This window comes from Gossypium raimondii, chromosome 1 (assembly GCF_025698545.1).
Source record: "Gossypium raimondii isolate GPD5lz chromosome 1, ASM2569854v1, whole genome shotgun sequence".
Lineage (NCBI taxonomy): Eukaryota > Viridiplantae > Streptophyta > Magnoliopsida > Malvales > Malvaceae > Gossypium > Gossypium raimondii.
In genome coordinates this window covers 46,065,776-46,081,427 of record NC_068565.1, presented here as the reverse complement: position 1 = coordinate 46,081,427, position 15,652 = coordinate 46,065,776, and the positions used below count along the sequence as shown (strand labels likewise).

The 15,652-nt window shown below is 29.2% G+C and overlaps 1 protein-coding gene across 7 annotated transcripts; it reads left to right on the top strand.

Annotated features, from left to right (window-relative positions):
- The first annotated feature begins 6,858 nt into the window (after window positions 1-6,858).
- LOC105786089 (uncharacterized) lies at window positions 6,859-15,563 on the top strand. 7 transcript variants are annotated; one of them, XR_008198581.1, is made up of 8 exons: window positions 6,859-6,997; window positions 8,177-8,256; window positions 9,067-9,151; window positions 9,235-9,599; window positions 9,711-9,798; window positions 9,974-10,062; window positions 10,915-11,020; window positions 11,208-11,607. XR_008198581.1 is itself a non-coding variant. In XM_052634487.1 (6 exons), exons 2-6 carry the CDS (start codon window positions 9,591-9,593, stop codon window positions 11,216-11,218), a joined length of 312 nt encoding a protein of 103 aa, XP_052490447.1. In that variant the 5' UTR covers window positions 7,789-8,256; window positions 9,235-9,590; the 3' UTR covers window positions 11,219-11,607. The 7 variants fall into 7 exon arrangements, 3 of the variants coding, with proteins under 3 accessions (XP_052490451.1, XP_052490447.1, XP_012467818.1); XR_008198580.1 differs by having other exon boundaries at window positions 9,067-9,156; XR_008198579.1 differs by lacking the exons at window positions 6,859-6,997; window positions 9,067-9,151 and adding exons at window positions 12,635-12,694; window positions 15,549-15,563 and having other exon boundaries at window positions 7,854-8,256; window positions 11,208-11,593.
- Window positions 15,564-15,652: the final 89 nt, after the last annotated feature.

Below are 15,652 nucleotides of genomic sequence, written 5' to 3'. Positions count from 1 at the left end.
TAGTATATTGATAACACTCTAGAATAACGTATTTTTATGTATTAATTATGTATTTATTCTAAGTATGATCGTGCTAATTTGAGCTATTTATGATCTTTTATCTCATAGGGACTAAATTTGAGGCAAAAGTGAAAATAAGGGCCAAAAGCGTGAATTTAGAGATGAAATGGGCCAATGTGCGACACAAGGAAAAGTTGGTGCCAAAAGTGCAAGCATGGAGGACATAAGGGTTGAAATGCAAAAAGAAGAGATTTTATTCTATTAAACTCTATTTTAATTATATTAGGATAATTAATATTGAGATAATTATTAATGATTATTTTTAGGATTTTATTTTATCTTTATTTATCTTTAATTAAATGTATTTATCTTTTAGGAATTTAAGTAGGATTAGAATATCTCCCCTAGCACTATAAATAGGGGGTGAAGTGACTCAAAAGAGGATCCCATCTTTCTTTTTCTGTAAACACTCTCTCCCCAAAAGTTTAGGCTTTTGTTCTTTTCATATTTCCTTTTAATAAAATCTTTATTTTTATTTTATTTATTTTCTTTTCTACTACAACCATGAGCCACTAAACCCATCTAGCCGAAGGTTGTCAAAAATCCCCAAAAGCATTCATGAGGCTTAGAATCCGTACTTAGCCTCCTCGTTGAGTATTCATCGTTTCTCCGCACTACGGGGCTGACGCTTCCATCCAAGTCCCTTAAGAAGTAAGTTTTTCAACGTATGCAAAGGCGGCCGCTTTGTATGTTTTGGGAAGGTTGCACAGTCGGTTCGTTAGCTTATTGCGTCAGAGGTTGGCGAGCCCAAGAGACAAAATGGCATGGGATTTGCCATTGAGAAGCGTTCATCTAGCATAAGACGATCCCACAGAAGCGATTGTTGGCTAGAGTCAGGTTCCACTAAATTGTAAGTCTAAATCCTTGGAGCTGGTGGTCGTAGGCGTCCTCTTCCACTATAACTGGCTTATTCGGTTTGGGAAGGATCATCTAAAAGCCGAGGATTGAACCCAATGCGGAACGAGACAACTGGAGGCTGGAATCTCCCATAAGAATTTTCTTTAATTTCTCGAATTTTCAATTCAATATTCTTAATTCTGTTTTTATTTTATTTTTCGTTTCTAGATCTAATAATTTAATTCTGCTATTATTTTTTTTCAGGAACGTAGGTTGTCTTGGGCAAGACTCTGCCTGGGATTTCTCGGAACAAGATATTTTGCAAGTTTAGTCCCTGAGGATTTGACCCTACTTCCCTTTTACTATTCTTTTTCATTATTTATTAGGGATAGGATATTTTTGGTGCTTTCAACGACCGCATCAAATTTTGGCGCCGTTGTCGGGACCGCAACGTACTAATCTTGTTTTTTGTTTCTTATGACCATATCTGCTCCAGGTACTCTTGCGTTCGATTCAGAAATTGAGAAGACTGCTAGAGCCAATCGCAAGGAGACAAAGTTACGAAAAAAGCAGTCAGCGGTGGTTGGAACTCAAAGTAACCCACCGCCAGAAATAGAAGTCGACGATGAAGCTGAGTCTAGGGTTAACGAAAACCCTACTCGAACACTTGAAAGCGAAAAAGTAGAAGTCGACTCACCAGAAGAAGTGCTTAACGCTAGGGTTAACGAAAACTCGAATCTAGCACACCAACCAATGACTCAAACGATTCGGCAAGTGGCCGAAGCTCCAACAGAACAACCGCTATTGTGCATCGCGTATCCTACTATGGATACGAATTTTGAGTTGAAGTCAGGTTTAATCTAGTTATTGCCAAATTTTCGTGGGTTACAAAATTAAAATCCCCACGAGTATCTGAAAGAATTTCATATGGTTTGTCTTAGTATGACACCTCAGGGGGTAACTGAGGATCAGATTAAATTGCGTGCTTTCCCTTTCTCCCTAGCAGATTCTGCTAAGGAATGGTTATTTTATTTACCCCCTGGATCTATTACAACTTGGGCTAATCTATCTCGTTTATTTCTGAACAGATTTTTTCCAGCGTCTCGAGCAGCTGAGCTAAGAAGAGAGATCGTTGGAATAAGGCAAAAAGAAGCTGAGTCACTTTACGATTATTGGGAGCGATTTAAGAAGTTGTGTGCAAGCTGCCCACAACATGGTATAACAGAGCAATCTCTCCTCCAATACTTTTACGAAGGTTTGAAGCCCGTGGAGAGGAATATGGTAGACGCTGCTAGTGGAGGAGCATTGGTCAACATGACTCCCCAACAAGCGAGAGACTTGATCTCCACGATGGCTGCAAATTCTCAGCAGTTTCTAGCTAATACTGAACCCCCTAGAAGGTTCACCAGCTAAGTAATTCAACCCTAGAGGATAAAGTTGATAGACTTACTAATATGATGAACTCTCTTATTGCAGAAAAAGCAAAGACAGCTCGGTTATGCGGAATATGTGCTACACCTAATCATGCAACTGATGCATGTCCCAGTTTGTATGATGATACCACGACCCATCTGGATATTGTGGGAAATTTTCCTGGGCCGCCACAAAGGCAATACAACCCCTACGCTAATACCTACAACCCAGGGTGGAGGGACCATCCTAACTTAAGTTATGGGGCAAATTCACGAAATAACCAGCCATACCAAAATCGATTTTCGCAACAGCCGCAAGGTTCAGGTAATTTTCTAGAAACCATGGTCAATAAGTTAGCAGCTAATGTTCTTGATTTTCAGCAGCAAAATCTTAATTTCCAAAAAGAGATGAAGGATTTCCAACAGAAAACCGAGGCGTCCATCAGAGAGTTGACCACATCGATCGAGAAATTGACCTCTGAAGGGAAGCTATCGTCACAAACAGAACCAAACCCAAGACAAAATGCGAATGCAGTGACGTTGTGAAGCGGAAAGGTACTAGAACCAATTCCTAACAGGAATCTTGCCCAAGAAATCGCCCAAGAAAAACCCGAGAAAGACGAACAGGTCCGACCGAAGCCTCCATTGCCTAAAATTCAACCTCCATTTCCAAAACGATTCAACCAGTGTCGAAGAGGTAAAGAGGACAAGGAAATTCTTGAAACATTTAGGAATGTCGAGATCAATATTCCGTTGTTGGACGCCATCAAGCAAATACCGCGGTATGCTAAATTTCTTAAAGAACTTTGCACCAACAAGCGAAAATTAACAGGTAATGAAAGGGTGAATGTTGGTGAGAATGTATCCGCAGTGTTACAGCGGAAAATGCCGACAAAATGCTAGGATAGGGGCATGTTTGCAATACCATGCAAAATAGGCCATCTAGGAATTAAGAAGGCTATGTGTGATCTAGGGGCTTCTATAAATGTAATGCCGTATTCAATGATATTTTAAAAAGTTCAACAGGCAATGTTTTGTTATGAGACAAAATGAGTTCGGTACAAAATGAGTTCGGTACAAATAAAAGTGACTATTTTTATAGTTTACCCTGATGAAAAAAGGGATAATAAGCCTAATTAGATATCAAATACTCCAAAATCCAAACAAAGCATGGGCATATCCACAGTTTCGATTATCTATCCCAAAAGGTTAAAAAATAAGATATAGCAATATAAACATGTTAAAATTAAAGTAAAAGGCTTAAATATCAAAAGGCCTAATACACTTTAAATCCATAAAATGACCTTAAACAAAACCTAAAAATCAAAATGCCCTGATGACTTCAATTTTTTTTAGAGAGCCCACAAATTAGCATGAATTCAAATTGAGTAATTTTATGGGCTCTTAAATTTGACTATTAAACCTCGAGTTAAATAAAATTTATTACAAATGTCTTGGTTTCATCGAACGTATTTTTTTTTATGAATTATAAGAATAAGATAAAGTTTAAATAATAAATACGATTAATATAATTCAAACCCAAATCACACCTGAAACAGTAAACACCTAACCATTAAACCATCCCATAAGTTTTTATCCAAATGAAATTTGGTGTCTACAATATGCATTGTACTACCATCAAAGAAGGTCAAAAAGTGATAGTTTCCTTCCCCACAAATATCACTTTATTTAACATTACTTTTAGAATAAATATTTTCAAGTCACATTGCATTTAAAATAAAGTATAGCTTTTAAAGTTAATGAGTCTTAATGTAGTTGGTACTTTGTTGCAATAATTTGAAATTTGTGGGTGTAATCATTTTTTTATTCTTCTCACTTTTCTTCTATTTTTGGATAAATATATTAAAAGAAAAGTTAGGCTATTAAAATTCATGAAATAAAATAAGATGATTACTAAAAAATAAAATGGTATAATTGTATTTGTAGAAATATATCAATAATAATGTAATATATATATATATATATATATATTAGAATTAAATAAAATAATTTTTAGTTTAAGTTTTTAGATTTTTTTTTTACAAAAGCATTTAGAATCTTAATTAAATATAGATTTATTGGTACAATAAGATCTTGAATTTTTTTCAAAAAAAAATCAATTAAATTCCTCCAACCTTTTGCACCCAATTGAGCCATTGAATCAACAATTTTAACTAATGGAGTCCTTTGACCAATGTTAACCATTTAAAACTTACAACAATATTGACGTGGCCATTAACAAATGCCATGTCAGCCAACAAATGCAGACGTAACGATCCACATCAACGTTGATTGCCGATGGTTCAGTGCCATGTCAACAAAAAATAAAATAAAGTACACAATTCGTTTTTCAGTGATTTCATAATCTCATTTTCGATGTTCGAGTATGTAAATATTATTAATTAATATCTATGAGGTTAGTATAAAAATATATTAAAGTTTGGTTCTTTAATTTTATTGAATTGATAGTTAATTATGATATAGGAACTAAACTGTAAAAGTTCACAACTATAGATTTAGAATTGGGCCAAAAGTTTAAGGACTTATATAGTAATTAATCCAAGGTCTGAAATGGAAAATATATCGTTTTAGTTATATAGCGGATGGTTTGGTGTAGTTTTGTTTATAAAATTATATTTGTACACCATTAGAGGTGATCATGGGTTGGGCTACCAGCCTGGCCCGACGATCCATCCGAAAAATGGGAGGGTTCGGGTAAAAATATAGGGCCGAAATATGGGTTTGGGAAAAAAAGAGGCCCGTTTAGAAAACGGACCGGGCCTCGGGTAAGACTTTTTTGTGCTGGGCCCAGCTCGGCCCGGCCCGAATTATATATTAAATATTTATTTTTATTTTTATTTTTATTTTTAATAAAATATATTTTTTATTAAATATATATATTTTTGGACTTTTAATCTGAATTATAATTTAAATATATATTTTTTATTTTTAATCAAATATGGGCCAGGCCGGGCTGGGCTTGGGCTTAGCAATTTTCTTTCAGGCTGGACTTGAAAAATTTTTTAGGCCCTTATTTCAGGTCGGGCCAGGCCCGGGCCTAAAATTTTATCTGGACCCGACCCGGCCCAGCCCATGATCACCTCTAAGCACCATATAAAGAAATATTATAATATGTAGGAATTTAATCTTCAACTATCTATTTTAATTTATTTTTATTAAATACTATCAATAATATTTTTTATTAAATACTATTCAAATTCAATTTTTAAAACACCATATAAAAATTCGGAGAAACAAAAAGGTTCGATCGCTTATTGTATCAATGATAGGAGAAGAGATTATATGAAATTGTTATTTCACGTCATTCATATCTCTTTGCAATAGGAGAATGACAAATCAGATTTTCTTCCTGATTTTCAGCTTTTTTCTCCTGAAAAAAAATTCAAATCCAACTAAAAATGCTAAAAATAAAGAGAAAAAAATCTGATTTATCATTGTTCTATTATAAAAAATAAAAATGAAGTAGAATCACAATTTTTTCGATTTTTTTCAATAATAATTCTTTTAAGTTGTGGTTAGAGATTAATTTGATTGCATGTGTTATTGTTTGGAAGTTGCAACCTCTTTTCAATGATAGAGCTTTTCTTCTTTTTGGTACAAATGCATATAGAATCTTAATTAAATATAATTCTTTACTTGTTTTTAGAGATTAATTTATTCGGCATGTCCCTCATTGCAACATGTCACCCTTTTTATCTATTATTATTATTATTATTATTATTATTATTATTATTATTATTTAAGTCCCTTTAGTCCTTTTATTTAAAAGAACAAAAATTGAAAATATATTAACGTGTAAAATCTTAAATTTATAACTTAATTAAAGTTTTAATTTTATTATACATACTTTATTACCTTCATCTCTAATACTAACTTAAGATTGATGACAACGCTATGATAAACTATTATAGTGTATTTAGAATTCTTAATATTATGTTTTTACACATTTAAGTTTCATTTTACTCAAATTTTTTTATTTTAATATCATACATATTCAATGTGTTATTATTAGTTAATATAACATTTGATAACTGAACATGGCATTTTTTTCTTAATTTGGTAATTGAACATATAAAATACAATAAAATATCATATTACCCGTCACATGTCACCATACATTGATTATTTTGCTATCTCATAAAAAAAAACATTGTTAGTATACTAGAGTAATTTCTAAAATGTTTGACAAGTTCAAATACCAAATCGAAAAAAGATTAGGTACCAAATTAGAAAAAATAGTTAAGTTCAAATATCAAATTGGACCCCAAAAAGATTAAGTACCAACCTAAGAAAAATGTCAAGTTTAGGTACTAAATTAGACCCAAAAAAAATTAGATACTGAAATTAAGAAAAAATATCAAATTCAGGTCTAAAAGCATTTAAATATAATTCTTTACTTGTATTTAAAGATTGGTTTGATTCCATGTGTGTAAAAGAAATTTTACATGCGAAATTAGGAAAAAGTGTCGAATTTGGGTATAAAAGCATTTAAATATAATTCTTTACTTATATTTAGAGATTGGTTTGATTCCATGTGTATAAAAAAACATGTTCCCAACTTCAATATTTTGATAATTCAATTGTTTTAGGCTGTGAAAGCTGAACTTGGTTTGGAGTTGAGCATATACGTTGGTGGCCTTTTCTTGTAACAATGACACTATTTACGGGTATTTCTTTTCTTTTTTATCTTTATTTTTACCGTATAATTGAATTGATGTCATGGATTAATCGAGTATTAATTGGGTATATTATTTTTATAATATAATTTATAACACATGATTACCTTAGCTCATTTTAATGTGATATTATAAATATTAATGAAAAATTATTGGAAAGTTAAATGGGTAAAATACAATGAATTTTATAATTTTACTTTAATGAAGAATTACACCTATTAGTTTTATTGGAATATTGATTTAAATTTTTAAACAAAATGAAAAGTTTTAATATTATTATAAATTTGATATAAAATATAATGTAAAATATATATTATTTATAGTTCAAAATTTAAAAATAAAACATAATATAAAAATAAATATTTATTGGTACAATAAGATCTTGAATTTTTTTTTCACAAAAAAAAAATTTAATTCCTCCAACCTTTTGCACCCAATTGAGCCATTGAATCGACAATTTTAACTAACAGAGTCCTTTGACCAACGTTAACCATTTAAAACTAACAATAATATTGACATGGCCATTAACAAATGCCATGTCAGCCAACAAATGTAGACGTGACGATCCACATCAACGTTGATTGCCGATGGTCCAGTGCCATGTTAACAAAAAAATTTAAGTACATAATTAACCGAAAATTATATTTTTTTATTTTTGGTTAAAATTAACCGAATTAACCGAATTACCCGAATTAACCGAATTAACCAAATTGAATCACTACATAATTAAATTATTTTTAGACTTTTAGACTTTAGTTTTAGTCTTAGTTTTAAAATTTTATTTTTATTTATTAAATTATTTGTAATTTAATTTTATGATTGGGTTGGGTTGGGTAATTGGGTTGAGTTGAATACTTGGGTTTAGATTGGGTTTAGGTGAATAGTGGGCTTATTTATATATTATAATTTTTTCGGTTAACCAAAAAAATTCGGTTAACCGACCGGTTTCGAACCGAATTAACCGTTAACCGAAAAATCAAAAAATAATTAACCGACCCCAGACCGAAAAAATTCGATTAACCGACCGATTAACCGAATTCGGTCGGTTAACCGAATTTTTTCGGTTTTAACCGAATTTTGCACACCCCTAATGCCAATGGCTATTTTTTCTTCCTCAACCCCAATTCTTAAATGCCCAAATTTGGAACGCTATTTTTTCTTTCTCTGCAGAACTTTTCTTAATCCACAAGCTTTAGCTGCTCTATGCGATTCCATCACGGATCCAAAGGGCTCGAGGCTCCGCGAATTAGGTCAGTCTTTTATGTTTTTGTTTTTTTTTTTTTTAAATTTCTATCGAAAGTAACAACCAAAAACCTAAAATATGAACACTAATCGGTTGCATGAAGAATTGTTCGTGTGTGGCTTATGCGTATGATGCTGGCATTGGTTGCATGTTATAGAGTGGAGATTTGATTGATGTCCAGAAATTCTCTAATCGGGGAGTCGATCTTTACATTCGTTTGCCATCTTCGGAACTTGATAAACTTGTCTTCCATGTCGACCATGTGTGTGACGAATTGCATCAATTAATCTTCATTTTTGGTTTAGATGTTTTATTAGCCATGTTTCTAGATTTGGAGATAAAAGGGAATAGTGAGATAATTGTTATTACAACAGTAATTTTAGGCATGGTCGTGATTATAATAATTTCTGCACTCTTCTTATTGCGTAGAATGGGTCAACAAAGAGGTAAAATGTCCACCTTTATCTTTGTAGTCACTTTTTTAAGAAATATGTAAATTCTTTAAGAGTTCTCTTCGGGTAAAATTGGATTTAAAGGTATTTTTACTCGATTTAAATTCAAATTTTAGATAAAATAAAATAAAATTGGAATAGAATTGAGTCGAACTCGAATACAGAGAAATGCTCTAAACTTGATTGAGTACTATTATAAAAGTTAAAGGCCGAATTAAAGTGAAATTAAATTATTTAGTTTTGTTTGATTAAGTTTGTTTATATGAGTTACATATTCGTATTTGATTTTATATATATATTCAAGGTTGAATTCGCACTCATTTCAGATATATTTTTATATTTAAATAACGTGGACCATGTGTTAGATAAATTGGGTGAATTAATTTGCAATTCTCTTGGGTCGAAGTTTCATAAACCAAGTTTCTGGATTTGCGGATAAAGGGAAAAGCAGTAAGGTCGTCTTTGTTATTACAATAGTAACCGTGGGCAATTATGTAGCCTTCAACTCATTGCTTCTTTGATTTGCATCACAGGAAGGAATAAAAGACGGACAGAGATCAAAGACAAATTTCATAGTGAAAATATAGGAGAAAGTTCAATCGGTGTTCTCCAGCAGCTTCCACTATTCAATTTCTAAGAACTTGCCACCGCGACCAACACTTTTGAATTCTTTTGGTTTAGATTATCTATGGTTTTATAATGGGGTGTTATTGCTATATGTCCAGAACCTAAATTTTGGATAGTATCTTCTGTTATGCAAGAACTTAAAGTTTCCTTATTTGTTTGTTTTCTGTGCTCATATGATTGAAGCTTGCTCTGTTATGCAACAACTTGAAATTCATATGTTGGTACATGTCAAAGAAGAAACTTGGTTCATTCTTTTGGAAGAATGGGAAATGTAAATCAAACTGCATGCTGACAGTATTTTGTTAATTTTGCTGAATGATCCAGATCTTGTTGAATATCCTACATATATACTTATGAAACGCTGTTGCTTTTGATATTTTAGGGTGCACATGGTTTCATGAGGACACATAAATGGCGTCATTCCATAGGAGTTTTTATAAATGTGGAAGCATCTGGAACAGGAGGTCTTGGTAGGATATAAATCAATGCTATTGTTTTTTGTTTCCTTGGGACGTGAGAACATTATCATATCATTTCTTAAAATGACCTTGATCAGGATAAATATTGAAAATTTCTGTCTATAGACATTTGTGAAATTCTATTTTTATTTTCCATGCATAAAATACGTATTTGTTGACACTACAGATCTAGTCTGCCAATCTGGACCTGGTTCTTGGCCTTCTTCCGTCTATGCTCAATCAGCAATTTATCCCATGGCACATAGTGCAGCCCAGGTTTTACTAGTAATTTTTGTCTTTTTACATTTCAAATAAAACCATTTTTATTTTATTTTATACATGTTGATATTTGAACTCATGACATTAGCATATATAAAATCTCAACTTTACCACTACAGCAAATGGTTCACCTCACTGAATTAGTGTCAATTGTACATTGAGTAGGTTAGAGAAATAACTTATATTCTTACAAGAATTCTTTTGTCCTTTTCATTTTAAATTATAAATGTTGAGATTTGAAACCATACCATTAACATATATAAAATCTCAATTACTAATATTATTACACAATCAATGCTTCATTTTAAATTTTTGTATATATTAATATTATTAAACAAAAGTTTTCACCTACACATATTACATATTTTATTTTGTTCATATTGCATATGTTATTTTAAATAAAAATTATGTTATTTTTGTATGTGTTTTAAAATGCAAATCAAAGTTTTAAAATCGTAATTTTGACATGTAAAATTTTTAATATACTTTTAACAACGTAATAAAATAGTTGTCATGACATCACTATCGAACTATTCTAGATGGCAAAAATGAGACTTTAGTAGAGCCAAGTGGTAAAAGAATTGAATTATTAGCTTCTCTTGAGGGGTCAGAATTAAAAAGAAAATAAACATCAAATTACAAGTTTACAAGTTTGTTTCTAGTAGCACATGTGGATAATATAATTGCCTTAAGTTCATCCACTTATAAAACCTTTGTATGGGTTGCTTCTCTCTCTTTTCCCTTCCAGCTTATGACTTGCAGTCTGTTTTGCCTACAAGAACATCTCTTTATCTTCTATAACAAACTGCTCACATTAATATTTTGATATTTTTTTGGTGATGATTACAGGCTATTTATTATCTGGAAAAGGGGGGATCTGTTTTTGTGGCGGCACATACATCTGCTGGAAAGACAGTTGTAGCAGAATATGCATTTGCTTTGGCATCAAAATTACGTTAGTTACTTTGGTTTTTTGCTTGTAAATCTATAGACGTTTTGATTTTTTGTTAGCTGGAGATGTGACAAATTGCTCACATTGATTAAGAACCTTAGGCCATATCATTTTTATTTTCAAGTTTCTGAAGTTCTATGCCGAATTTGGTTTAGTTTCAAGATTTTTGATAAGTTTTCATGTCATGCAGCATTGCACTAGAGCTGTGTATACTGCTCCAATTAAAACAATCAGCAACCAGAAGTATAGAGATTTCTGTGGGAAGTTTGATGTTGGCCTTCTCACAGGTGATGTTAGTTTGAGACCAGAGGCTTCTTGTCTCATCATGACAACTGAATTATTAAGGTCAATGCTTTATCGAGGTGCAGATATTATTCGCGTTATTGAATGGGTGAAGGGGTTGCTTTTGGTAGCATTACTTTACATAGTAGTTTCATTACTTCTGCTGAACGCTCTTGTTAGTTCTTTTCTCTAATTTGTGAACATGATATTTAAGATGTTTCTTTCTATTGTGACTATATGAATGTAGGTTATATTTTGATGAGGTGCACTATGTGAATGATGTTGAAAGATGAGGTGCACATTTATTACCTTGCAATGTGTATGGTCATAGGCAGGTTCAACTAGTCAGTCTGTTTCTCATATGTATTATTTATTTTAGTTTTGATTCTAAATTTTTATTTTTACTTTAATATTTACGACAACTTGAGTTTTAACTTTTGGATTTTAATTGTGTTATTAATTTATTATTTTAAATTCTAAAACTAAATTCATTAATTTTTATATTTAGTTTTAAAGTTAAATTTTCATAGAAAATTTAATTTAAATAATATTATTTATTTATCCTTGAAAGTATATTTAAAGTTCAAATTTAAAAAATAAAACATAATATAATATTTATCATAAAAATAAATATTATTTGATTAAAATAATTTTTTTAAATGTTATGTTTTTAGTGGCGTTTTTGCGAGAAGCGTCGCTAAAGGTTTGTTCTATAGCGGCGTTTGTGGGAAAAGCGCCGCTAAAGGTCTTGATCTATAGCGGCATTTGTGGAAAAGCGCCGTTAAAGATCCTGATCTATAGCAGCATTTGTGGGAAAAGCGCCGCTAAAGGTCATGATATATAGCGGCGTTTATTTCTCAATTTCTCAAAACGCCGCAAACGTTTGCAGTGTTGACAACAGTAGCATTTTTTGCGGCGCTTTCAAAAACGCCGTAAATACTTTTAGTGGCGCTAAAATGCAAGGCTAAAGGCATAAAAAAACGCCGCTAAAAACTTGTTTTGGTGTAGTATAAAAGCGTTTAAGTATAATTCTTTCCTTGTTTTTAGAGATTGGTTTGATTCCATGTGTATAAAAAAAACTGAGATATGAAATTAGAAAACAGTGTCGAATTTAAGTGTAAAAGCGTTTAAGTATAATTTTTTTACTTATTTTTAGAGATTGGTTTGATTCCATGTGTAAAAAAAAATTAGATACGAAATTAGGAAAAAGTGTCGAATTTAAGTATAAAAGCGTATAAGTATAATTCTTTACTTAGTTTTAGAGATTGGCTTGATTCCATGTGTATAAAAAGACATGTTCCCAACTTCAATATTTTGATAACTCAATTGTTTTAGGCTGTGAAAGCTGAACTTGGTTTGGAGTTGAGCTTCTTGTAACAATGACACTATATACGGGTATTTCTTTTCTTTTTTATCTTTACTTTTACATTAATCTCATGAATTAATCGAATATTAATTGGGTATATTATTTTTGTAATATAATTTATAACACATGATTACCTTAGCTCATTTTAATGTGATATTATAATTATTAATGAAAAATTATTGGAAAGTTAAATGGGTAAAATACAATGAATTTTTATAATTTTACTTTAATGAAGAATTACACCTATTAGTTTTATTGGAATATTGATTTAATTTTTTAAAACAAAATGAAAAGTTTTAATATTATTATAAATTTCATATAAAATTTAATGTAAAATATATATACTATTTATAGTTCAAAATTTAAAAATAAAACATAACATAAAAATAAATATTTATTGGTACAATAAGATCTTGATTTTTTTTTCAAAAAAAAAAATCAAATAAATTCCTCCAACCTTTTGCACCCAATTGAGCCATTGAATCGACAATTTTAACTAACGGAGTCCTTTGACCAACGTTAACCATTTAAAACTAACAATGATATTGACGTGGCCATTAACAAATGCCATGTCAGCCAACAAATGCAGACGTGGCGATCCACATCAACGTTGATTGCCGATGGTTCAGTGCCATGTTAACAAAAAAATATAATTTAAGTACACAATCCGTTTTTTAGTGATTTCAGAATCTCATTTTCGATATTCGAGTATGTAAATATTATTAATTAATATCTATGAGGTTAGTATAAAAATATATTAAAGTTTGGTTCTTTAATTTTATTGAATTGATAGTTAATTATGATATAGGAACTAAACTGTAAAAGTTTGCAACTATAGATTTAGAATTGGGCCAAAAGTTTAAGGGCTTATATAGTAATTAATCCAAGGTCTGAAATGGAAAATATACCGTTTTAGTTATATAGCGGCCGGTTCGGTGTAGTTTTGTTTATAAAATTATATTTGGACACCATATAAAGAAATATTATAATATGTAGGAATTTAATCTTAACTATCTATTTTAATGTATTTCTATTAAATACTATCAATAATATTTTTTATTAAATACTATTCAAATTCAATTTTTCAACACCATAAAATATTCGGAGAAACAAAAGGTTCGATCGCTTATTGTATCAATAATAGGAGAAGAGATTATATGAAACTGTTATTCCACATCATTCATATCCTTTTGCAATAGGAGAATGACAAATCAGATTTTTTTCCTGACTTTCAACGTTTTCTTCTTGAAAAAATTCAAATCGAACTAAAAATGCTAATAATGAAGAATTCCTATTAGTTTTATTGGAATATTGATTTAAATTTTTTAAACAAAATGAAGAGTTTTAATATTATTGTAAATTTCATATAAAATTTAATGTAAAATATATATTATTTATAGTTCAAATTTTAAAAATAAAACATAATATAAAAATAAATATTTAATTTTAATTTAAGATAAGTAGATAAATTTATTTATCTAAATTAAATTTAAAAATCAATAGATAAATATATTTAAACATATACCATTAATATATGTCTATCTATTTTTTAATTACTTCTAATTATTTAATTTAATTTAAAAGTTATAATAAAACATACTGTTTTTCTTATTATTTAATTTAAATAATGATTTCTTACTGTAATTATTGATTTCAATTACTTATCTAAAATATATTTAAATTAATGAAGGGTAATTATATATTTATAATAAATAAACTATATTTTAATTAATACATACAAAAACATGTGCACACGAGAAAGAAAACTAATTATAGATATATCATTCATATTTTAAATAAAAATAATTCAAAATAATTTATCCTTTTAAAAACTCCTAAAATTTAAAACTATTTATATATATATATCATTAAATTATACAAAATTTTAAATACTAATAAAAATTAAATAAATAATATTTAATTAGTCAATTAAAATAAATAGTGTTTAAAAATATCAGAACGAAATATTAGATTTTATAAAATTTCATAATTTTAAAAATAAAATATGTCAATGTTTAAAATTTTTATTAAAAAGTTTTAAAATTTATACAAAATTTTAAAAATAAAAAATACTACTAAAATTTTTTAAAATTATATATTATTTAATTCGTCATTTAATTTTTAAAATATTTATACGTATTTTAATTCTTTTAGATACTATTAAAAATTTTAAAAACAAAATCAAATACTATTTAAAAACATTATTGAAAAATAAGATATATATGAAATTTAATATTATCTAAAAACATGTTTTAAAATTTATATACTTTATAAAATATTTAAAACTATTTAAAAATTAAAACCTAAAACAATCAATAAAATATATGTAAAATTTTACATGAAATTTAAATTTTTAACATTAATATATTTTAAAATTTATGATAATGTTACAAACTTGAAAAATATATATTTACTAATTACTTACTTTTTTTATATTTTCCTAACATATCATTATTTGCATTTTGTTTAAATAGGAGCTGTAATTATAGCATTGCAGAATTATATTTATATTTTAAAAATTATATACACAATTAACTTGTGCGGGAAAGAAAACTAGTTGAATAATATAATATACAACAAAAGTTATATTATTCAATTCAAATTTTTTCGAAATTCGTGTGATTTTACGCATTTAATTTTTAGATAATATACTTATTTTTATAATCAAATTTTAGTTATTCAAATTGTTAAATATAATTAGAATATATTAATTTATATAAAAATTCTAATATAGAAAAAGACATTTTCAAATATTATATTAAAATATTGATATTTTGTAGATGAATACTTTTTTAATAATATTAAAATATTTATTTTTATAAATTTATGTATTAAGATTTCATGGAGTTTTTCTAATCTACACATGTTTGAAAATCTTGTCAGTTGCTCTTTCGCTTGTTTACGTGGAGATTAAAAATTGGGCGCTGGAGAAACTTCCAGCCCCACAAGAGCTGAAAGAAGCATGGAGCGAATGGGAAGTTCGGTGT